Here is a 25,658-nt window from a genome sequence, read left to right as displayed (position 1 = left end):
GTAATGAATTGAGTTGGTATTGAAGAATCAAGTCTGTAGGCAACTATGTCTGAAATGAATCGTTTGTAATGAATCAAATCTATAATGAATCAGGTCTGTAATGAATCGAGTTGGTATTGAAGAATCAAGTCTGTAGTGAAATGAGACTGAAATGAATCATTTGCAATGAATCGAGTCTGTAGTGACTCAAGTATTGAAGAATTAAGTCTGTAATTATTTGAGTCTGTAATGAATTGATCTGTAATTAGTTGTAACCAATCAGGCGTATGCCCGTTGTCATGGTTACATTCAAAAAGATCAACATGGTTTTTAAATTGTCCAGAACATGAACTAAGAATTTTGATTGCTGCCATGGCAACAACTAGCCATGCTTTCAGAGATTAATGAACATGGAGTGCCTCACCACTAGAAAGGAAAAAATCTTGATGCTCAGCCTGACCGAGTCTCTTTCAGGAGAGGAGAGACACTTGTGGCGTGACTCTCGTTATTAAACCCATCCTGCGAATTTAGTGCCAGCGTTAATAAAGCTGAAAGATGTCTGGATTTTATATAAAATGATATAAAAAGACACAGATGACATGATCCAGGCATTATTTCAGGTTGAGTGACCGGTCACTTTCAGCACTGCTCACTCAGACATCACATCAACATAGTGGACATTTGAATAGGAATTAGACTTATTAGTTTATTGGAGCAAAAATATTTGCTGAAACTCTCTGGGCAAATGCAGCGATGTTGTTGAGTTCATGCTAGAACGATGATCCGCGCCCGAGTGTTGGTCGAGGGCGCAGAAAACTCAGCGTCTTCTTGGATTAATGCAGTTTCTGTGCTCAGACGCCGGATTCAATTAGTGTCATGTCCCATTTGTGTGATTTGTCTGATTTGTGTGTCTTTATGGTACGTGGGTATGTGTGATTTATATTGTGTTTGGTCTTTATTTAATTTAATTTATATCTAGCGACATTATCAGCATTGTGAATGTACTTTAAGATGATTTTTTTGTTGATTTTCTTTGTCGAAGACGATCTTCTGTCATGAAGCGTGCTAACTAGAAATAAAGGGTCAGGAATTCAAGTGTCACAGCAGCTGATCCTGGTGGTGTAGATAATGACATGATATTATTATATCAATAGGAATCAGTAGTCATGGAAACTCATGACGTGTTTATGATATGGACAAGTCAGGATTATGTCAGAGTTATAAAGCAAAAAAATGTACATAATAAAAAATAAAATAAATAATAATAATAATAATAATAATAATAATAATAATAATAATAATAACTATTATTATTATTATTATTATTATTATTATTATTATTGTATTTTTGTATTTGTCTGTTTGCAAAAACAGTTATAGCTGTCCAAAATTCTGCCTAATTAAGAGAAATGAGGCTTCCAATAAATTGTTAGAAACACAAATGTAATAATAATAATAATAATAATAATAATAAATTGTATAATTAAAATAAACCATGATTATCCATTAGAATGATAATATGAAATAACAAAAATAATTATCTATAATAATAGAAATAATTAAAATAATAAAGTGTTTAATAAAAAAATAAACTGTAATTATCCTTTAAAATAATAATATTAAATATTGTTAATTATTTTTATTAGGTAAAAAAATAGTATTATCAATCATACTACTACTACTAATAATAATAATGACAATTATAATAATAATAATTATAGTTATTATTATTATTATTATTATTATTGATTTTGTTGTTGTTGTTGTATTGTTTTTTTTTTTTTAAATTTTATTTAAAATAATTGTGATTATCAGTCAAGCCAACATGTCCTTATGATCAGACCGTACACTCTTTGATATAATTACAGTCTCCGGTGAGGCCTCTTCGCTCTCTCCCAGCTCATAATACACAAAGCTTTATGATGTTAATGATGGGCTCTCTGCATGCATAGCAATGTGTTCAGTCATTACCATTCGAGCCTGATCCAGGAATGTGGCTCCTGTGCACATTCCTGTAATTAGAAGACGGTATGAGAGGTATGACTTCTAGATCTAATAACCAGGAAAAATGATGAGATGTGCAAGATGTTGATCTGTGGATCAATAAAGCCGGTCCAGAGTATAGCATACGTTTTATATATACGGTGGCACCCTGGCATATGAATGCCCTCCCTTAGGAATTTTGGCCTTAAGAATTTAGAGTTGCGTGTACGTCCGGGAGCCGTTTGCGTCAGTGGAAAGCCAAGCAAAGCCAAGGGAAGTGAGTTTAGAAATGATACAATTTTTTTCAGTCTGCAAAAGCTGTTTAGAAAGAGTCAACCCACGATACATTTTGCATACGTTCAAAAGCTAGGTGATTCTTCAGGGGTCTTTTTGTTGACAGATTGGTGGTGTGGGTGGTCTTGATCTATTTTTAGCCCAAGCTTGGTGGCACGACTTCCTGTGAGGACCCTTGCCATGGAATGCTTGGCTTGGGTCAATTCTTTGTAAGCAGCCATACAGTTTACATACGCTTCGTATTGGGAATATTGGTCATATTTTTGGGCGGCTGGAACGGATTATCTGCATTTCACATTATTTCTTATGGAAAAATTTGACACAAATTCAATTTGTATGCCCAGGTTCCACTGTATATAAAATACAAAAGCCCTTGAAATGATATGTTATAACATGGATGAATGTTCAGCTTAGATCTTCTTACAGAGATCAGACCCACTGAACCTGCACACTATCCCACTGTACCCTCAGTATCCTGTTCTTGGCTGCCAGGAGAGGAAACCAGTCTGGAACACAGTGTTTTTGTCCACAGAACTTCCGCTCATTGGATGTTTTTTGTTTTTCGCACCATTCGATCTAGTGTGTGAAAATCTCAGGAGATCTAAAATACTTAAACCAACCCAACCGGCACTGACATCCACACCACCATCACTGAGATTTGATACCGTTTGCCATCATGTGTCAGATTCTCGGTACACGAGCGACTGAATGGGAATTATTATGCGACTCTGGAGTGAACTCGCACAAAAATGGAGCTCTTTTAAGTAAATAAAAAGGATGGGAATAAAGTTGCAGGAATATTGCGTGTAATTAAATCCCTTTCATGTGCAACGTGTTCCTCTTTGATGGAAAGCATCTTTGAAATAAAAGTGTTTGCTTGAGCCTAATGATGGGATTGATTTTTTCTCTCGGTGTTTTTCTTATGTTCTGACAGTAACAATGGCAATCCTCTGCTGCAGATCGAAGTGGAACCTACTTCAGATGTGAGTTTCGCTAATAGTAATCACCAGAATGAAGAATGTATAATCTGTGGGTTTATACTGTTTAAGTGACAAATTAAAGGAAAAACCAACATGAAATACACTGATACGGTGTTTGAACCTGATGAAGTCCCAGAAAATCTTTAACACAGCGTTCTTCTAGTAGATTTTCTCATCAGAAAACTCACCTATAGGTGTTCATGTGTTCAGAATATTTGAGTTCATGGGAGTGACATCATAGTGATCTCCATCGTACCATTCACTGAGTCCTCGTGCTCTGGAGATGTTGTCAGAGTCGTTCAGGGAGAGACCACAGGCATCAGGATAGAAATGATAGAAAATCAGGTTTCCACACAGGATGAATGGAATCAGTGAGAGGAACTTTGTATTTCGTAGCATTAACCCTTTAACTCTCTAACTCTCTAGGATGCGCCTGATTTAAACCGTGAAAGGAAAAGAAATAAATGACCCCCAACATTCACTGGTTTTTCCTTTCATTTGTCAACTGAGAGGGAGAGAGAGAGAGAGAGAGAGAGAGAGAAAGAGAAAGAAAGAAAGAAAGAAAGAAAGAAAAATAATAGCCCCTCACAGCAAAACAGAGACCCTGAGTGTTTCCTTTAATTTGTCATTTTAGATGGGGGGAGAAAGATGGAAGGAAGGAAGGAGGGGGAGGGAGAAAGAAAGAAAGAAAGAAAGAAAGAAAGAAAGAAAGAATATGAATGCCCCCCCACAGCAAAACAGAGACCCTCATTCTGAGAGAGAGAGAGTGAGAGAGAGAGAGAGAGAGAGAGAGAGACTCTCTCTCCTGATTAGTAAAGAGTAAAACAACTAATAAAAATTCAAACAAATTCTATATCATTTATTTCTGTGTTTAAAACTAAACCTCTCTCAGGTATACAGTCATTTAGTTTTTGTGGGGAAATTGGCTGCTGGGTTCTTCCTGTCTTCTGGATGAAATTACAGTCGGTTCATCTCTGAAGGTCAATCTTGGAAGCCTTAATAATGTTCTAATGAGAAAAGTGTCCTATTACTTACACAAGACACAGGACCATCATTTCTTTTTCTCCTCTCATGCTAATGCAGTCTGTAGAAAATATGCATGTGAGCTAAAATGAATAACGTTCTCCAATTCTCTAAGAACGAAGACGGGAACCACGAAGCCGAGGATTCGGCCGACGAGTTCGAGGAGATGAACCTGTCGTTGCTGTCGGCGCGTAACTTCCCGCGCAAGGCGAGCCAGACCAGCATCTTCCTGCAGGAATGGGACATCCCTCTGGAGCAGCTGGAGATCGGTGAACTGATCGGGAAGGGCCGCTTCGGGCAGGTCTACCACGGGCGCTGGCACGGCGAGGTGGCCATCCGTCTCATCGACATCGAGAGAGACAACGAGGATCAGCTCAAGGCCTTCAAGCGGGAGGTGATGGCATACAGGAACACACGCCATGAGAACGTCGTGCTTTTCATGGGGGCGTGCATGAGCCCGCCTCACCTGGCCATCATCACCAGGTAGGCGTCACATGACCTACATCTTTCCCTCTGGTACTTCCATTATTTCATTAGTGTACAGGTGATGGAGCTGTAAAAGTTTAATACAGCTCTCTTCTCGGGTTTGGGTTTATTCACAACCCCAGACATTCCCTTTTAGACAAATTTCCACAGAAACCTTGTAGTGTGTGGGAACAGTGAAGAAAGATAATCATATTTATAATCAGATTCAGATTCAGATACAGCAGTAGTTGTTAAGGAAATAGTAGGAAACACCTAGAGCACAACTCCTGTATTTATTTATATATACACATTTATCATTCATATTATTAGCGCTGTTGAATTCTTGATTCTGATTGGTCAGAAGGTGTTGATTCATTGTCAATAGTAAATTTCCCATTGGGATGAATAAAGTATCTATCTATCTATCTATCTATCTATCTATCTATCTATCTATCTATCTATCTATCTATCTATCTATCTATCTATCTATCTATCTATCTATCTCTCTGTCTGTCTGTCTGTCTGTCTGTCTGTCTGTCTGTCTGTCTATCTATCTGTCTATCTATCTATAGCAGCAGCTGATGTACACTAATATGAACTCTTTTGAATTGATACTTTATGTTTTTCTGCTTGACTGTCTTGTTTGTGTGTGTGTGTTTGTGTGTGTGTGTGTGTGTTTGTGTGTGTCTGTGTGTGTGTGTGTTTGTGTGTGTGTGTGTGTGTGTCTGTGTGTGTGTGTGCGAGCACTGAGTCGTTTGTTCAGTTGTACAATCCGAATCGATTTTCTAGCGAACCAGATTGCACATTTATGTACTCTAAAATGTTTTAATACTGAAATACAGCAAATCCAAACTTTTTCTCTTTTTTCCTCCCTCCTTTATCGTAGTATTAATGTACCTGAAAAAGGTCAAAAGATGTAATTGTTTCAATTCAAAGCACTTATCTAGGAGCAGCAAGCCTGAACAGACCAAATTGAGGTGAAATTGAGAGAAACAGCCTCCATCTGCAAAAGCCCCTGCTTTTTCAAGTGCGAGTAACATAAATATTGATTGTTTGTTTGGGCAATGCCACGACTGACTGTTCGGTGATTGGTTTTCATATTACTTTATCCTGCGTGGAATAATTGTGCAGCCTTCCATCAGCAAAAGCAAACAAGCTTCAGAGCCACACAGAACACAATTATCCAGAGAATGTCCTGACCAGACAGTGTTGTGAGGTTGTGTTGACATTTTTAGCACTAACAAGCAAAACGCAGACGTGATTCACCCACGTGTTCATACATGCAGCGCAGCTGTAGCCTGAGCACTGGCGACAGGACGTGACAGCATGAAGCAAACTACTGGAACTCTCTCTACACGGCTCAGAATCAGTAATTGACCGTGCCAAATAGCCGCTGCTGACATGGATGTGATTTATATTAGGTGTTGTGTTTGGGAAGCTCTCCTTGAGCGTTCGGGTGCTCCTGGGAAGTTCGGGACAAATTACGACATCAGGTGCCACTTTTTGGTGGAGGTGTACCTTCTGTTAATTAACTACCAATAAATACAGCAATGTTTCTAGGACATGCAGAACAAAGTATTATATTGCAATTATACACCGATCAGCCATAACATTATGACTACTGAGAGGTGCCGTGAATAACACTGCCTCATCATGGCACCTGTTAGGGGGTGGGATATATTAGGCAGCAAGTGAACATTTTGTCCTCAAAGTTGATGTGTTAGAAGCAGGAAAAATGGACAAGTGTAAGGATTTGAGCGAGTTTGACCAAAAGGGCCAAATTGTGATGGCTAGACCACTGAATCAGATCATCTCCAAAACTGCAGCTCTTGTGGGGTGTTCCTGGTCTGAAGTGGTCAGTATCTATCAAAAGTATCCTTTATGTCCTGTACGTATCCTTTAAGTCCTGTAGGTTGGGCCCCTCCTCGCAACTTACGGGACTTCTGCTAACATCTTGCTGCCAGATACCACAGCACACCTTCAGGGATCTAGTGGACTCCATGCCTCGATTTGTCAGGGCTGTTTTGGCAGCAAAAGGGGGACCAACACAATATTAGGCAGGTGGTCATAATGTTATGCAAGCTCGAATTCAGCTTCTGAGACGAATAAACGTTCAGTTTCATCATATGCACCATTAACTACAGACGTTGCCTCTGTTGATTCCACCATGTTTTTTTTTTTTTCACTATCATTCCCCCAACTCGGAAACTCTGTGCTCTAAAACCAAAAGAATTTCCCACTCGGAATTACGACTTCATGGTGTAGTTCATGTACGTTCATCTTGTAAATATACAAAATGACTTGAATGTACCAGATGAAGATCGCCATACACTACAGGAAATTTATTTATTTATTTATTTATTTATTTATTTATTTCTAATTTTACAGTAGCAGCACATCCATAAATATTGTAATAATCCTCTTAAACATACTACAGCAATTTGCCAACGAATCTATTTTTTATACACTTTAAAAAATCAAATCAAATAAAATACACACTTTACACTTTTGTAAATGTTAAATAATTATTTCCTTACTGAATATTTCACCATATCAGTGATATATATATATTTGAATGTACAAATATATTTATTTATATATACAAAATAATATATATTTTTTGTTAAATAAGAGCACATTTTTAATTAGATTTATTTATTTATTTATTTTTTATATTAGATTTAAATGATTTCTTGTGAAATCAGCCAGCTACTGTCATAGTGAAATAGTGAATTAATCAAAACTTTCTGACCATATTCAACACCAATGTGAGGTAATAAAATATAAATTTCATATTTGTATTTATTTATTTAGTTAAATCTTGTCACAGTGCATTACAATGCATAAGCTCCCGATTTCCCACATGGAGAAACGACATAAGAAGCAGTCTGACTTAACATCTTAGCAGGCAATAAATGAGTCGATACGCATGAAACCACAGCGAGGAGATGCACCGACGTGCCACTTGCACAGACAGAGGGCAAGCTTTACAGCCTCTGGCGAGTGCACAAGAGCTTCATAATGTAAAATACACACATGACCTCAAGTCTCAGAGAGAAGATTATGCTAAAAGCACAAACAATTACAACATTCGAACCCATTACGTACAGCTCCATCTTTCTTTGTGTGCCATGGTAATAAATTGGTCCTGATTCCCCAGTTTATAGAAATTCATTGTACAGTGTGGTGAAATGAGGCAGCATGTAAGTGCAAGTGCTCGCTGTGGGTTTAATTGAAATCTATTGTGAGGGACAAGACACAGGAAAGCAGAAATAAACTAGAGTAATTTATATACACAGTTGGAAGAACGGGTGAAGGTCAAAACCAGGGGATATGGGGATCGGAAATAAGGCACTAAAGACAGCCTGCATGGTAAGATTTCACAACAGGGCAGAAATTAGTGTTTGACTGATCTTCAGTAGACGTTCGAGCTGTTGAGGTATAGAGGTGAAGAGGTGTAGAGGTAGAGAGATATTAAAATATAGATAGATAGAGGTATAGAGGTTTAGAGGTATAGAGGTATTACAGTATTTAAGTATTGAGGTATAGAGGGATTGAGCTATAGAGGTATTGACGTATAGACGTATAGAGGTGTTTAAGTATTTAGGTAATGAAGTATTAAGGTATATGGGTATAAAGGTATTGAGGTGCAAAGATGTAGAGGTATAGAGGTATTGAAGTTTAGAGGTACTGAGGTATTGAATTATTGAGGTATAGAGGTATTGAGGTATTAAAGTATATAGGTTCAGAGCTGTAAAGGTATAGAGATATTGAAGTATAAAGGTACTGAGGTATTGAGATATAGAGGTTTAGAGGTGTAGAGGTATTACAGTATTTAAGTATTGAGGTATAGAGGGATTGAGGTATAGACGTAGAGAGGTGTTGAAGTATTTAGGTATTTAAGTATTGAGGTATCAAGGTATTGAGGTATTGAGGTGCAAAGGTCTAGAGGTATAGAGGTATAAAGATATTGAAGTATAGAGGTACTGAGGTATTGAAGTATTGAGGTATCAAGGTATTGATGTATAGAAGTATTGAGGTATAGAGGTATATAGGTTCAGAGCTGTAAAAGTATAGAGATATTGAAGTATTGAGGTATAGAAGTATTGAAGTATTAAAGTATTGAGGTATTGAGTTATAGGAGTATAGAGGTATGGAGGTACTGATGTATAGCAATAAACTAAAATAATCATATACACAGTTAGAATGGGTGAAGGTCAAAACCAGGGGATATTGAGATGAGAAATAAGACACTAAAGACAGCATGCACTGTAAGATTTCACAAGACAGAAACTAGTGTTTGACTGATTTGGACCAAAATCCAGCTCTATCACCTGTATTAGTTTGAATGAATAACAATGATTTATTTAGATTCCCTTATGATTTGGGATTTTGAGGGGTTTTTTTTGACCATCATGAAAAAACAGCCTTAAAGAAGACGTAATCCAGTGCAGTGAGTGAAGATCTGACTGAAGTTTTAAAAGAGCCGGACCTCTGCGTGATGAACCGGGAGCACTAATATAGTCGTGCAAACATCTCAGCGTGATTTCTAATTCACTTTGCCGATCCACTCCACAGACAGTTCCTCGACCTGCGGCTGTGGTGCTGATAGCATCCCGTCGTAAACACAGCTGAGCTCTTTGAAATCGGGAACCCTACAGATATGACTGCTGAATCTTAATATTTTTCATCATCTCTTCCAGTCTGTGTAAAGGGAGGACTCTGTACGCTGTAATAAGAGATGCAAAAGTCATCCTGGACGTCAACAAGACCAGACAAATCGCACAGGAGATGGTTAAGGTAGGACGGGTGACCGGTTCCATCTTTATTTATGATATGTCACTTTTTTTGTTTTTTATAGCAGTACCTGCAGTGACATTTTATTTTATTTTTTATTTTTGCATTTTTTCCTAAAAATCTTTTTAAAATGTTTTTAAAATGTTCTGCATTCTTACAATTATATTATATTATATTATATTATATTATATTATATTATATTATATTATATTATATTATATTATATTAATAATTAATTATTTATTATTAATTTATTAATTATTAATATATGGGATTTTATGAATAATGTGATAGCACGGTGTTGCTTTCTCTTACTATATGTATACAATGTGAGTCTACAAGAGACTTGTAGATCTTTAATCTTGGTCCAAGACCTCCATAAAGAAAGTTTTAAGCTTTTTGAACATGGCTTTTTTGAATGTAAGAGAAAATAAAATTTAATATATGCTTAATAAATAAAACAACACGATCCTGTTAGCAAATAGTTTTCAAGATTTCTTGAAGTTTTTTATTAATTTTAAATATTCCATGGGGTGTCATTACTTTTGTTCCATATGTTCTCAGAAGGGTCTTGCTCACTTTTATGAAGGGAGCTATGCTTATTTTTAATTTTTGGTTTTTTTGATATATTTTTTTGATATATTAAATATAAATAAATAAATTTTATATATTAAATATTTTATATATTTTATATATTTATCTTATTATTATTTTTTTTTCTGTACCTTTCAGTAACAGATCATTTGTTTTGGATTTTTTAAATGATTTTTCTTGCTTTTTTTAATTTTTAAATCATAATAAGATATTATTATTATTATTATTATTATTATTATTATTATTATTGTTGATTTGCTCTATGTATACAGTGTACTGATCAGTAAAAAATCTTGTTGTGTAACAGTTGAAATGTAGCTGTTTTGTGTGTTTGTTGGTCAGGGCATGGGCTATCTGCATGCCAAAGGCATTCTTCACAAGGACATGAAGTCGAAGAACGTCTTCTACGACAACGGGAAAGTGGTCATCACCGATTTCGGACTCTTCACCATATCCGGCGTCTTACAGGCAGGGAGGTATGTTGAAGGAGTGATTACAAAGCGGGAGTAATTACATTTGTACAGATGTGCTTGAAAAGATTTTTGCTCCTTTTTCTCCTGCAATACACTGTTAATTAAACACACACACACAGTCTGTCTTTGTGAATTAACGAGAATGCTTCCGCCTGTCATGATTTTTCTAACTTTAATTGGTTGATGTCAATTAATTTCATTATGGAGGGCCATTAAAACAGACAGAGCATGATTTTAAACGCTGCCATAATGTGAGCTGTTTAATGTGAGTGTTCTGATTGACATTTTAGACACCATCTTGTAGAACAAATCCTCCTCCTCTAACACACACACACACACACACTATAGCATTAGCTGTAGGTCTGATCTAACTCTCACTACTAAGAAGGCTCTGAATTCATGCCGCACACATGGCAGGCTGGCTGTAAGCTTCTTTAGATCGTCATAACGATTGCAATAACAGCTTATTAAGAACCCAAGCCTGTAATTACGAATCTTGGTCACCTCTTGGCTGCAAATGCAAATGTGGTTTCACCTCCGATGTCATGCTCCTGCTTTCTCACCTCATCGAACATCACACAGAGCTCAGACAGATATTAGACGAAAGCTCGTCTGGAACTTGTCTGTCCGAAACGTCAACGATTGGATGCTGAGTTTTGGTTTTGATGAAGAAATGGGGCTAATGGGAGCGGTTTGGTGTATTTGCGTCACTTGGAAGGAGGCAGGGCAAACAGCCCGGATTTGACCCAGTGGCTGGAGGCGAAAGCAAGGACAAGCTGTTTTGTGTTAATGTGGCTTTAAAATAAAACTCATAACCTTGCTCTCTTTTTGTAATAAATAGAAACCTTTAATTCAGCTGAAACTGCTGGACTGAAGCTAGTGTGTGTGTGTGTGTGTGTGTGTGTGTGTGTGTGAGTGAGTGTGAATCATTCCTTCTGAAACAATAAACTCGAACCAAACGCAACCCAGTCTGATATACGCAAGACAACAGCGTCATACTATTTAGATCTATTTCAATATGATGAAGTGAGACCTAGAGGGAAAAAATTCTAGTCTCACACTTAAGAGAAAATAATAACACATATGCGACTGTACCTACAGGCTATAGAATGGGCTTACAGTTTATTACTATAATTTTATACTGTCTTGTAAAAATAAAAGAGGCACAGCTCCTTCACTTATACTGACAGACTCAGAAGTGTCTGAGAATAAAGCCACGCCTGCTTGAGTAGAGCAGCTTCAGCTTGATCTATATTTAAAACAGTTAAAAACATGTTTATTTTTATTCCTGGCCTTTAGTGATACATATACTGAGAGCTGGAGCATGCTGGGTATTTTAACATCAAGGTTTTTTTTGATTTTTTATTATTATCCTTGTACAGCACATTGATCAGCAGTATTTGTGTTGTTTAACTGTGCTTTATAAAGTAGTTAGACTGACAGGCACAGAGGCCACACCTCCTTCACTGAGACTGAAAGGCACAGTGACACTGACATGCAAATAAGCCACACCTTCATCACTTGGACTAACAGAAACAGCAACCACATCTCTGTTATTATAATCGAAGAAGTCTGTAGTATTGAGGTATGGAGGTAGAGTGGTATTGAAATATAGTGGAATGGAGGTATGGAGTTATAGAAGTATGGAGATTTAGACGTATAGAGGTACAGAAAGATAGATAGTTTATTCATCCCAGTGGGTAATTTACAAAAATCTGTCATGTCAGACGTGGGATTCGAACCCACACCTCCATTCGGAGGCCAGAAGCCTCCTTACGTCAGGTGGAAGGTTTGAACCTTGAGGCTGGTGCCTTAGACTGCCATCCTGACACATGACCTTTGGTTGTGGTATGAGGGCATAGATGCATAGAGGTATTGAGGCATTTTGGTATTGAGGTGTTGAGGTATAGCGGTATTGAGGTATTAAGATACAAATGTATTGAAGTACTAAGGTATAGAGGTATCGAAGTATTGAGGTATGGTGGTAGAGTGGTATTGAAATATAGGGGAATAAAGGAACAGAGGTATGGACTTATAGACATCTGGAGGTATTGAGGTATAGATAGATACTTTATTCATCCCAATGGGAAATTTACAAAAGTTGTCTTGTCAGGAGTGGGATTCGAACGCACGCCTCCATTCAGAGACCAGAATCCTCCTTACTTGAGGTGGAAGGTTTGAACCTTGAGTCTGCGGCCTTAGACTGCTCGGCCATCCTGACACATGATACGGTGTGGTATGGAGGTATAGATGTATAGAGGGATTGAGGTGTTGCGGTATAGAGATATTGAAGTATTGAGGTGTTGAGGTATAGCAGTATTGAGGTATTAAAATACAAATGTATTGAAGTACTGAGGTATAGAGGTACTGAAGTATTGAGGTATGGTGGTAGAGTGGTATTGAAATATAGATAGACACTTTATTCATCCCAATGGGAAATTTACAAAATCTGTTTCATCAGAAGTGGGATTCAAACCCACACCTCCATTTAGAGAACAGAAACCTGCTTATATCAGGTGGAAGGTTTGAACCTTGTGTCTGGCACCTTAACCCACTCAACCATCCTGACATATCACCTATAGTTGCAGTATGGATGTATAGGTGTATTGAGGTATTGAGGCGTTGAGGTATTAAAGTATTGAGGTATAGAGATATTGAAGTATTGAGGTGTTGAGTTATAGCAGTATTGAGGTATTAGGATACAAACGTATTGAAGTACTGAGGTATGGAGGTATTGAAGTATTGAGGTATAGATATATCGAGGTAGGTATGTCTAGAAGTCTGGAGGTACAGAGGTGTAAAGGTACAAAGGTATAGAGGTCTAGAGGTATGGAGGTATACAGATCTAGAGGTATGGAGGTATAGTGGTATAGAGGTATGGAGATATAGACATATGGAGGTAAAGTGGTATAGAGATATAGGGCTATAGAGGTATGAAGTATAGCAGTATAGAGGTATGAAGGTATAGAGGTATAGAGGAATGGAGGTATAGAAGAATAGAGGAATGGAGGTATAGAGGTATGGAAGTATAGTGATATAGAAGTATGGAAGTATAGAGGAATAGAGGTATGGAGTTATAGTAGTATAGAGGTATGGCGGTGTAGTGGTATGGAGGTATAGTGGTATAGAGGTATAGAAGTATAGTGATATAGAAGTATAGAGGAATAGAGGTATGGAGTTATAGTAGTATAGAGGTATGGCGGTGTAGTGGTATGGAGGTATAGTGGTATAGAGGTATAGAAGTATAATGATATAGAGGTATAGAGGAATAGAGGTATGGAGGTATAGTGGTTTTGAGGTATGGAGGTATAGTAGTATGGAGGTATAGAGGTTTTGAGGTATGGAGGTATAGAGGTTTTGAGGTATGGAGGTATAGAGGTTTTGAGGTATGGAGGTATAGAGGTTTTGAGGTATAGAGGTATAGAAGTTTTGAGGTATGGAGGTATAGTGGTATGGAGGTATAGAGGTTTTGAGGTATGGAGGTATAGAGGTTTTGAGGTATAGAGGTATAGAGGTATAGAAGTTTTGAGGTTTTGAGGTATAGTGGTATGGAGGTATAGAGGATTTGAGGTATGGAGGTATAGAGGACCTATTTCATTTACTAGGACTCACAGGCAGACACACAGACGCCAGATCTTCTTTATTTGGACTGACAGGTACAGAAACCACGCTTCCTTTATTTCGACTGACAGAGGAAGAGACAACACCTCCTTCACTGAGAATGACATGTACAGAAACCACACCCCCTTTCGTAAGACTGAAAGGTGCAGAGGCCACACCCACTTCACTGAGACTGACAGGGACAGAAGCAAAACCTTCAGTGACAATGACATGTATATAAGCCACACCTCTTTCACCAGGACTGACAGGTACAGATACACAGGGGGTTTTGGAAGCTTGTGTGTGAAAAGGAAAATCTAGTTCAGTTAAAACAGCCTTAAGGAAAAAAGAAGACAAGGCTTAAAAATACGTTACTGTCAACTGTTTATTTGTAGGATTTGTGCTGAATGTACAGTATGTATAGTGTTTTATGTGTTTATATTGAAGCTATATTTAAATTCCAGGGCATTGTCCAGGCAATTCCAGGCCATTGTCCATTCAAAGCAATGGAAACTATCACTGTTATGACGAAGAGCAGATGATACTGCTACGATATGAGATTCGTTTTCTTGTCCTGTTCCATTTCATCCCTCTGTGTGTCCACCAACGCACTCATGAAAGAATCTATTCTCCTTCCACTCTACATGCCATGATCCAAGAACGTGTAGATCCTTGAAAGGGTTTTTTTGATGTGCGTGTTTTTCTTCTACCCCAGATTGTCCTGGTGGAAAAAAGCAAGCACCCTTGTCAAGCTTTAAAAAAAGACTTGTTGAAAAGGCGGGGGGCAAGTAGTGATTCATCTGCCGGGTTCTGTAGTCAGCTTTTATTTGGGTAACTTTTAACCAGAGATGATGAAAAGCGAGTGGTGATATCCTGCACGTCAGGTCTGTCATTACTACCATATGTCTTGAACGTTCAGTTCCAGTGGAAACGTGTACAGTGGAAAAAATCACAGTTTTCAGCTAGTTTGAAAGGTTCTTGACAGTTGAGAAGTGATGATGATATTTTGGCGTCATTCTTTTACAAACATTTCCACTGGCACATAAAGGCAGTAAATCAACATTCGTGATGGATAGTTATGACAAACACACCCATCACCTCGTCTAATTAAGAGCCCACGTTGCTAAGGGGGAAAATGGCTACGGTTACGCAAGCTCAGGTCTGGAGCTTTTTTGGAATCGTTTAGCGGTGCGGCTCTGATCATGATCAACCCACTCCAATTAACGAGCCTTGCTGCAGTGTGCATCGTGAGTGGAAGATGTAAGAGTGAAAGGAGGCCGTGTGGGAATTGAAAATTTATCAAGTGCATGGATGAGCATGCACACTCGGGCAAATAATAAATCTGTAGCTTTAGTCATGTACCATCAGTTAAGATCTGCCTCGATGTGCCATTAGGATGTCTAATGAGTTGTTTGTGAAAGATTAAGAAGTTTAACTTTAAATACGAGACCAGGTTATTTATGTATATTTCTTTAAACATTACAGCAAGGGGTGATCTAGGGCCAATGTTAGTGCTCGGGTCCCTTTGTGTTGTTGCTGTTGTCTTTTGTCTGCCCCCTAGTAGACCATTCAGAGTCGCCATAGAGAATTATCCAATCCACATATTTGATTTTGGCACAGATTTTATGCCGGATGCTCTTCCTGTCAAAACCGTCCCATTTTATCCGGGCTTGGAACCGACACAATGAGTTAACCTGTCAGTGGTGTGGTTGGTTCCTTGGTGCCCAGGAATTGAACCCAGGCCACAGCAGTGAGAGCATAGGATTCTGCAGCTGGACCACCGTGAGTGCCTTTGGATGGATGCCTTATGTAACATGTGGTATTTGATATTCAGCTACAGAAAAACAGAAACATATTATTACTGAATATAATGCAGTAAAAATAAACTGGACCTACTGGACAAGGAGACAATCTGCTTGGTGGAAATCTCTGTTCACTTAAAGACTCGGTATGTGAGAAGGTGCATTGATAGCTCAAGTGGTTAAGGCTCTAGGTTGTTGATCAGGATTAAAGCCCCAGCACTGCCAAGCTGCCACTGTTGGGCCCCTGAACAAGGCCCCTCCATTTCAGGGATGCTGTATCATTGGTGACCCTGTGCTCTGACCCCAACTTCCAAATTTGGGATATGATTTCAAATGATGAAAGAATTTCATATAAGTCATTTGCTTTTGTTAGTAGTTTATATTGCATCCACCTCCTCCTTCATGTTTGGCTTCATGCCAAGCGTTGGATTGTGACCCACATATCCAGGTCATGTTCAGCCTGAAATGCCAACATGGAGCCAAGGTTTGAGGGTCAGATGTTTTAGAAGGACCTCTTCCTTGTGACTTAGAAGCATGGACGTAGCAATACTTAAAAAAAAAATTCTGTCTATATCTTTTCAAGTTGGTGTTTTAGAGTAACAAGCTTCTCACTCAGCTTCATCTTTAATCACTTAAAATTCTATAGATTTTGGGTGAAATGTGGCTCATTTTATATTAACGTAACTTGAAAAATCTGTGAAAAGCAGGTGAGAATAATAAGAAAGAGTGATACTGGCACATGAGGACATAAAAGTGTAAATCTGATGATCGGTGTGGATTTTAAACAGAGGTAAAAGTTAAAATGTGAACAAATGTGGTTGATTGAATTGGTAGCAAGAATCCTTGAGATGAAAATCTATAAAAAATATACTCAGGTAAAATAGAAATCGTAAGTATAGTAACAAAGTCGATTCCACCTTAGACCTTCAGACATGGTTCGGGGCTGTTATTTGATTGAACTCGTACCGTCTTCACAGATATTTAGGTGGCTGTAAATGTCAGGCCGCTTCAGGGAAACAGGCTTCAGCTCTGACTATTTCTGACGTTTCCAGAGCTCGTGTCAATGCAAATCTACATTACTGAAGTCCCGCGATTACGCATGCAGCCGTTTACGGTCTCGCGGCACAAAAGACGCTCACACCGTCTGATGGCTTCGTCTATCGATAGTGTCATTTCCAGATGAAAACGCAAGAGCATATGAAGAATATTCAGATTGTATTAAAATTAAAAATTTTTCACGCCACTTTGGAATTTCTTTTTCTTGATGATAACCTGCCCCCCGAAAAGGTGTTTAGGCAAATGATTTGCAGAAGCCTCAAAAACATGAATGCATGAAGGGAAATAGAATGGATTCAATTCGCTGGGCTCAAATGGGTTTTGCTTGTTGGTGTTTCTTTTTCTCTGCAGTAGGAGAGAGGATAAGCTGCGGATCCCGAGCGGCTGGCTCTGCCATCTTGCTCCAGAGATCATCCGCCAGCTCTCTCCGGAGACAGCCGAAGATCAGCTCCCCTTCTCCAAACAGTCGGACGTCTTTGCCTTCGGGTGGGTTCGCTTTTCCACCCATGACACATAGAAGCACACAACCGTATTACGGAAAAAATTTCCACTTATTATCAATGGGAGATTATATATGCTCTAGTAAATTCTACAAGAGACTTCAGATGTATAACATGTAGAATGTAATCCAACTGGCACCGTATGTTCCAGTGGATACACCATTCAAATCCTGTAGAAATATATTAAAAATGAATAGAAATGAGACCATATTCCAGTATACAGTATTCCCCATTACAATCAAGTAGGTAAGGCACAGAAATGGGACCATATTTTGATTGAGACCATCTCCTAATGGATAATCCATTCAAATCGAATAGAAACCATATAGAATTGACATCATATTCCAGTGGGAAACCCAGACACTACATAAAAATGAGACTAAAGCTGCATCCCAAATGACATAATGCACACTAGGCACTTTTACTACACACTGTGTACCCTATCATCTAGTGATACTTAATGGGACACTAACCAGAATTTTAAGCCGTTTTCCTAATGACAAGTAATGCGAAGCTGCTATCTTTGGGAAAATACAATGGATTTTGGGCTAATCTAGAAAGCACTCGTAAGCCGTCTCATCCACCGGAGTCGGAATGATCCAGGGTCAGCGCATGGTTACGTAAGCGAAGCTACGATTGTCCATGAAGTGTCCACACTTTTTGTGTAATGGGTGCATCATCTCGGTCCTGGAAGTGCACTTTTTCTTCTTGTTGGAGTCTTTCAGTCTGAACACACGATTCTACTTACACAGTTTATCCTATAATATGGCATAAAAACTGTTTATAAGTATGCACACCTTATGTTCCAATATACTATAGCCATTACATTCCAGCAGGAACCATTATAATAGACTATCCAGTAGACTAACCCTTTAAAAGCTAATAGAAACCACAGAGAAGTGAGAGCATGAGGGAAATCCAGTGAGCACAATAACAATCTCATAGAAATCAAAACTATCCCAATAAGAACCAAAAAGCAATTTTACCTAAATCAAGAGCCCTTTTCACTTTCTCACAGTTTGGAGTCGTTATGAATTCATTACTCCTTTTACGCAGCATTATATCCAGCCGTTTGTGTAAGCTTGGTCTGCAAATATCTGTAAAAAGATCTAATTTGAGGGCGCTAAGCACTCCTTTTATTGCCCATAGTGTCTCCCTTCAGGCTAATGAACTGTTAGCCCAAAGCAATCAATTAAACACACAACACCAGAGTCAATCTCATTTCTAAGCCGCAGCGACGTGACGGGGGAAGAAACCATCACAAAAGGTCTCCGAATGCATTACAGTTAATGAACTCTAATGTTTCATTTCATCCCTCAACTCTCTGAAATCGAGGTGGAAGTGACCCCGAATCTGTCACTCACCATTAATTCAGTGCAATAATCACCCACTTTAAATGAGAGAAGTAGCAGAAGAATGTGGGAAGTCTAATATCCGTTAGTCGCTTGCTGTTCTCTGGGGAAGTGCTTGGGATGAGGTGCTGAATTTGGCTTTTTTTTTTTTTTGGTCTTCGGCTTAATTCCCCACACGGTGTTCGTCTGGAGATAATGTCGTAATGGCGATGTCCAGCTTGCTACTTCGACACTTTTGTTAGCTAATTCTTTCCAAGAGGCTAATAAAGCTCTCTCAATGTAGCGTGATAGCCATCTGTGCGATGGGGGATAAAGAGGAACCAATTTTGTAAAAGTGAATCCTTAAAAAGTATCAGATGAGTAGAAAATGATGTTCCTTTTATCGCAGGTTTATAGAATGGCCAGAATATTTGTTTCTAATGTATCCTCGCTGTACGAAAATACACTGAAGTAATGCATCTCAATGTGAACTTCCTTCTTTGTGAGTCTGTGTTCACTGTAGACTCAGATTCCTGTTCTTTACTGACCCGAGCTGCTCTTCTGCTGTCCTGAGATGCTTTTCTGCTCATCACAGATGTACAGACCGGTTATTTGATCTCACACGTCCTTCCTGTCCGATCAAACCAATCTGGACCTTCACCAGTGACATCACCAAGGCAACTGCCTTCAGAAAGGCGCAAAACAACTGTGTGACCTGCATCTCCATGACTTGATGCATTGCACTGCTGCTTTTGACTTTTGAGCCAAAATAATATAAAAGCTTGAGTGTATAGTAGTGTTCCCACAGCTGGACTCTAATCTGTCCAGAGGCAGGAACTCTGTGTGTGTGTGTGTTCAGTTTGCTCACTGCACTGTGCGGGTGAATGAGATGGATGGATGGATGTATAGAGGGATGGATGGAGAGATGTAGGATGCTGCCACCTTAAACACAGTTGTATTCAGCTCTTGGGTCCATATGCAGGATTTCATTTACTGGCCTCGTATTTAACCCTTTTTACCAGAACACCAGCATTAAATCCACTTTTCATTCAGTATAAAGAAAAGAATGATGTTCAGGCTGTGAGTCTGATATAAAACGAGTCAGTGTGTTTTAGACGTGTGTTTTTCCCTCTGTTGGATAACCTTACACAAAGTTTTAGTGGTTGAAGATAAACACCTTCAATTTTAGATGAACAAGCACTCGGAGCATCTCAGAGAGCAGAAATGGGTTCGATATCAACATTTACTTTACAGAAAGAAACATTTGTTTGGAAAAAAATAATACCGGTTTTGTTTTTTGGAACCTTTTCTATGAATATATTAACCCCTAGTAGGCTAGGGAAAAACAGAGATCCTTATAAAACACTACAAATTCTTAAATCCTGAGTGTCTACTTGCATACGAGCTTCATATTAAGCACCACTGTGGAGTGAGACATTCGATTATGAACGTGGACACAACAAAACGTCTGGGAAAAAGAATGAATTTATTTCATGGACGCTTTATTCACAGGTTTTCTCTGGGATTCTACAGCAAAATATATAACGTGAACATTTGATCAAATCAGGATGCCGGTCATACGTAATTTAATGAACTGCTCTTGAATCCTCCTGATACAGATAAGAAGATTTGTTTGTTCGGTATCATCACTCGAATCACTGATTATTAATTAGCTAACTTAACTTAATTACGTTGAAAAGAATACCAGCGTGAGCTTGTGCATGTTTCAGGAGTCAAGAGCCCCCTTCGACTGTTTGGTCGATTCATCCCGGACGCTCCTTGACCACGGAAGGGTCCGACTCGGCTCTGACGGAAAGGGGGATCACGAGTGCTTTCATGCTCTGAATTCTTCTGAGTAATGTACTGTATGTCGGAGTGCTTAATAAATATCTTCCATCTTCCAGGACCATCTGGTACGAGCTGCATGCACGGGAGTGGCCTTTCAAGAACCAGCCGGCTGAGGTGATCATATGGCAGGTGGGCAGCGGGATGAGACCTAACCTCACTCAGATCGGCATGGGCAAAGAGATATCGGTGAGCAAACACTTCACACCTTGGAATGAAATAAGTCTGGAGTAATAAAGATCACTAGATGAAGATTCTCCTGTCCTGTGGTCACACAACAGAGATGACGGATGAAACAGCAGTAAGCTGTGAAACATGGCGCTGTAGGAAAATAATCAGTGGTTTATTGCTCTAAAAGGAGAAAATACCAGTAACTTAACATATCAGGCACAATAGGATAATACAAGATTGTGTAAGACGATGAAAACCCAGTCACATGACACTATAATTATAGAAATATTTTATTGTATAAAGTAAACAGGAAACAAATTTTATTTGAAATGTATTTAACTAAATGTGAGAGGGAGTATTGTTTCCTTCAGGACTACTCATTCCAGTGCTTTTTTTGTTTGATTTGTTTTTAATGGTATGAAATAGAACTGCATAAGTGCATAAGTATTCACACCCCCCCACCCACCCCCACATCCCCTGATCCTGATCTCACCCCTTTCCCATTAACCTCAATTGAATTTTTTTCCCTACTGGATCTGGGATACGTCATGAATCCACACAAAAACAGCTCATGATATTGAAGTGCAGGAAATATATATCGAGTGAATAAGTATTATGCTATAGAAGGTGGAAAAGGTTTCGAATACTAATGCGAGGTGCTGTATAGTCACCTAGATGTGTGTGTTGTGTTCTGTGGATTGAAGTGGACTTTCTTGCTCTGGTTCAGGACATCCTGCTGTTCTGCTGGGCTCACGAGCCTGAGGAGAGACCCAGCTTCTCCAAATTGATGGAGCTGCTAGAGAAACTGCCCAAGCGCAACCGCCGCCTCTCGCACCCCGGACACTTCTGGAAATCAGCTGAGTATGTAAAATGAGCCAGGTTCCTAAAAGAAAAAAAAAAAAAAGTCCTGGAGATTGAGTTTATTGGCATGCGGCATTATGGGAAAACTGTGCACTGGGGCAGAACGGCTTTGTACGGATTGTACGTCTTTGGCATCACGTTCTTCTGTTTATCGTTTGATCATGTATGGACGACGGACGATTCCTTTATTATTTATTGTTTAGTTATTATTGTTTAGTTTTTTTTTTTTTGTTGTTGTTTTTTTAAATTTTGTTTTCCTTCCTAATCTGTTAAATCTGTTTGTGTTCTGAACTTTTTCGATTTATCCACGCTTAATTTTTGTCAATGTTATCTTTTCCAATGCACTTCTGTTCAGTCACATGGCCATGTCAGTGTGTTTGACGATGCGTTTTTATGAACAAATGCAAACTGTTTTTTTTTTTGTTGTTGTTGTTGTTTTATTTTTATCCCTCCTGTGCGTCGTGCGTCTGTAAATTTTCTTTTCTTTTCTTGAGGACGTGTAGTCATGGAGTGATTGTATTTATTTTGTGAATTGAAATATTGTTTATTTAATTAATTATTTATTTATTTACTTTAAGTCCGATCACTTGCATCCGTTATGTGTGTTGTGTATAAGTGTGTGTGTGTGTGGATTTATATGCATGTTTTTTATAACTTGGTGTCCCCACAAAGACAGGAATATCCGAGTTTGTCGATTTTGTTTTATTTAGAACAAAAAAGCACTACTTTGATTTGAAAAATATTTCTTGTTGGTTTTCGAATAATTGGTTGAAAAAATTTTTTTAACTAGTGTTCGTGAGCTGCGTTAATAATTAAGTCAGCGGATGGTCCTTACAAGGATGGTCTGACAAAGTGACGTGTGTGTGTGTGTGTTGACATTCACGTGGCCGTTTCACGTCACAAAGCTTTGAAGGTGCACATGTATCCTTAATTAAAAAATATAAATAAATAAATAAATAAATATATAAATAAATAAACAAACTAACTAACTAACTAGAAAGGGGAACTGATAGTTGTGTAAATGTAAAAAATGCCATCTTTGCGTTCAGAAAACGTTTTCATGATTGTACACACCGATTACAGACGCTTGAATTGTATAATATCCAACCGTGAAGACGTGAGAACGTGTCGGGGGTTAAAACGCTGTTCCCGAGCCTGTAAGAATGAGAGAGAGCTCTGACCGGAACCACCCCCCACCCGTTCTCACGGCGACGGAAACCGAACGTTGTACAATACGAGATTTTTTTGTCCATTGTCGTGTATAAATTCCGAAAAACACCGACGACAGTTGCATGCAAAGAGTTGATATCGGAGAAAAAACAAAACAAAATGCGACGGTAAACGTTCCATATTTTGCCTCTTTCCTCTTTATCCTATTAACTACGGAGACGACATTAAGCTGCGTTTGGCTTCAGAAGATCTTGCTGACCCGTCACGGCCATACACACGCGTACACTCCGGGTGTAGACAATCCGTCCTCCTCACTGCTTACAGATCTGTCGCTGCTGTTTTCGAAGTCTATTTTGGGATCGCTGAGATTGATTTTTTTCATTTATATTTGTACAGCTTAAGACGTTTTAAAATGCATGGACGAAAGACCCATCACAAAGGGCGGCTTCTTTAACAACAAAAACAAAAACAAAAACAAAAAAAACGATCACATGTAATGAATAGTGGTTTTAACTAGAACATTCTCTCATGGCTATTCTAATATTTTGAGTCATCGAACATCATTAGACTGCTTTAAAAATATGTAAGATAGATGTTTTCAGAAACTACTCGTGATAAATGATCTAAGTCCATTCTTCTTTAAGTCTGTATCATATCAGGTTGGATATCAGGATGGGAGCCAGGAGGAAGTGGGAAGTAAACGGGAAGTGCTCATTAACAATCGTTCCAAGCCTGTTCACCGTGCCATGGACCTCGGGTTCGAATCCGTAGCTGTAAATGACTTATTTTTGACTTCGCCAATTCCATGTGTCTTTTCTTTCTTTCTTTCTTTCTTTCTTTCTTTCTTTCTTTCTTTCTTTCTTTCTTTCTTTCTTTCTTTCTTTCTTTCTTTCTTTCTCCATAATTTTGAACAATTCTGAATTCATGTTTAAGTTTATTTATCTAACTTTTCTTTCAATTACTTTTGTGTGTGTGTGTGTGTGTGTGTGTGTGTGAGAGAGAGAGAGAATATTTGGTTGCCTTTTCTCCATGATTGAGTTCCTGTATTGTAGGTTGTAGGTGTGTCAATGCTTGTAATTACAGATGCCTTATGGTGCACAGCTTAGTGACTGCTTTACTCATCACGAGCTCCTTCTTTTCACTCATCCTTTATGAAGAAAAAAAAACATATATATAAATATATATATATATACGACAATAAAAAATGTTCATTTTGGAATTTTATTATGTTTTTCAGTCCTTTCTTTTATCCTCTTCTTCCTTGTTTTGTTCACGTTTCTCATTTTTTTTTATGTTATAAATATATAGAGTCCACTCCAGGATGACCGCCGCCCTTTAAGAGAACAGGAAGGAGTTTGTTTGGTTTTTCTTTTATTTGTGTGTGGGTGTCCTGCAGGATGTCTCGTTCCAAAAAACAAAGTATGCCAGTAAATGGATTGGCTATGATAAACCGCTACAAGGTGTGTGTGTGTGTGTGTGTGTGTGTGTGTGAGTGTGTGTGTGTTCTGTAATGGACAATGGACTCAACCCATCCAGGAGGCTCACTGTTACCCAGGATAGGTTCTGGATCAGGATAAAAATGAACAAAAGACTGAATATGAGAACAATTTTCTGCTCAAATGAATGGAAAAAACTAATTTGAACTAATTTCCCCAGCCAGACTCATTTAATGATTGTATTTTCTCGTGAAAATGTGGCAAATTTAGATAAACGTTGGCAAAATTCACACTGCTTATACTTTACCCAGCGTTAACAATAAACTCTGGCTCTTCATAATCTATTATTATCATTAACTTATAATAAATTAGTTTTTACAAACTTATTTGCATATTTGTGCCGTCAACAATTGTGACTGGATAAATTAACGGCTTGTCTCGCGCTTTCACTTCAGCGTGGAAAAAATTTCTGCACCCAAACAGGTATTATCTTTCACAGCTTTCTAATCTTTTTTAGTCTTTTTAAGTTTGTTGATACCTAATTTACATTATTTTAAGTTATTTATCGTAAGTGTCACGAGTCTCCTCCTCGTTACACAAAGGCGTGCGTGAGCACTTTTCCGTTAAACGTTGCTACGTCACGTGACATGAGGCACGCGCAGTTCACTTTCTGATTGTGTGTGTTGTCACCATTTGTACTGTGCATGTGCGGAAATAGTATATTTTAATAGTAGTATTAGATAGATCAATAAATAAATCAATAAATAAATAGAAATATTATACAATAAATACAAAAATACCAAATAATAGAATTTAAGGGTCCAAAATATAACAAAAAATATAACAAATAAAATATAATGAAATAAAATATAACACAAAAATACTAAATACTAGATATTTAAAGGTATAAGAGATAAATACTAGACATTTAGAGGTATAAGAGATAAATACTAAAAATTTAAAGGTATAAGAGATAAATACTAGACATTTAGAGGTATAAGAGATAAATACTAAAAATTTAAAGGTATAAGAGATAAATACTAGAAATTTAAAGATATAAGAGATAAATACTAGACATTTAAAGGTATAAGAGATAAATACTAGAAATTTAAAGATATAAGAGATAAATACTAGACATTTAAAGGTATAAGAGATAAATACTAGAAATTTAAAGATATAAGAGATAAATACTAGAAATTTAAAGGTATAAGAGATAAATACTAGAAATTTAAAGGTATAAGAGATAAATACTAGACATTTAAAGGTATAAGAGATAAATACTAAAAATTTAAAGGTAT

General features: G+C 38.0%; 1 protein-coding gene across 1 annotated transcript in view; it reads left to right on the top strand.

Moving 5' to 3' along the window:
• ksr2 (kinase suppressor of ras 2) overlaps positions 1-24,148 on the top strand; it is a gene marked incomplete at its 5' end in the record, with an annotated part of 69,445 nt that extends 45,297 nt beyond the window's left edge. The window contains 7 exons of the mRNA XM_058375664.1: positions 3,191-3,239; positions 4,375-4,742; positions 9,428-9,524; positions 10,458-10,591; positions 17,398-17,532; positions 20,782-20,911; positions 21,621-24,148. Of these exons, the coding sequence (XP_058231647.1) occupies positions 3,191-3,239; positions 4,375-4,742; positions 9,428-9,524; positions 10,458-10,591; positions 17,398-17,532; positions 20,782-20,911; positions 21,621-21,767 (1,060 nt within the window). The remainder of the gene's footprint in view (positions 1-3,190; positions 3,240-4,374; positions 4,743-9,427; positions 9,525-10,457; positions 10,592-17,397; positions 17,533-20,781; positions 20,912-21,620) is intronic.
• Between the last annotated feature and the right edge of the window lie 1,510 nt (positions 24,149-25,658).

This window comes from Hemibagrus wyckioides, linkage group LG22, assembly GCF_019097595.1.
Source record: "Hemibagrus wyckioides isolate EC202008001 linkage group LG22, SWU_Hwy_1.0, whole genome shotgun sequence".
Lineage (NCBI taxonomy): Eukaryota > Metazoa > Chordata > Actinopteri > Siluriformes > Bagridae > Hemibagrus > Hemibagrus wyckioides.
This window is presented reverse-complemented; position numbering and strand designations above follow the sequence as displayed.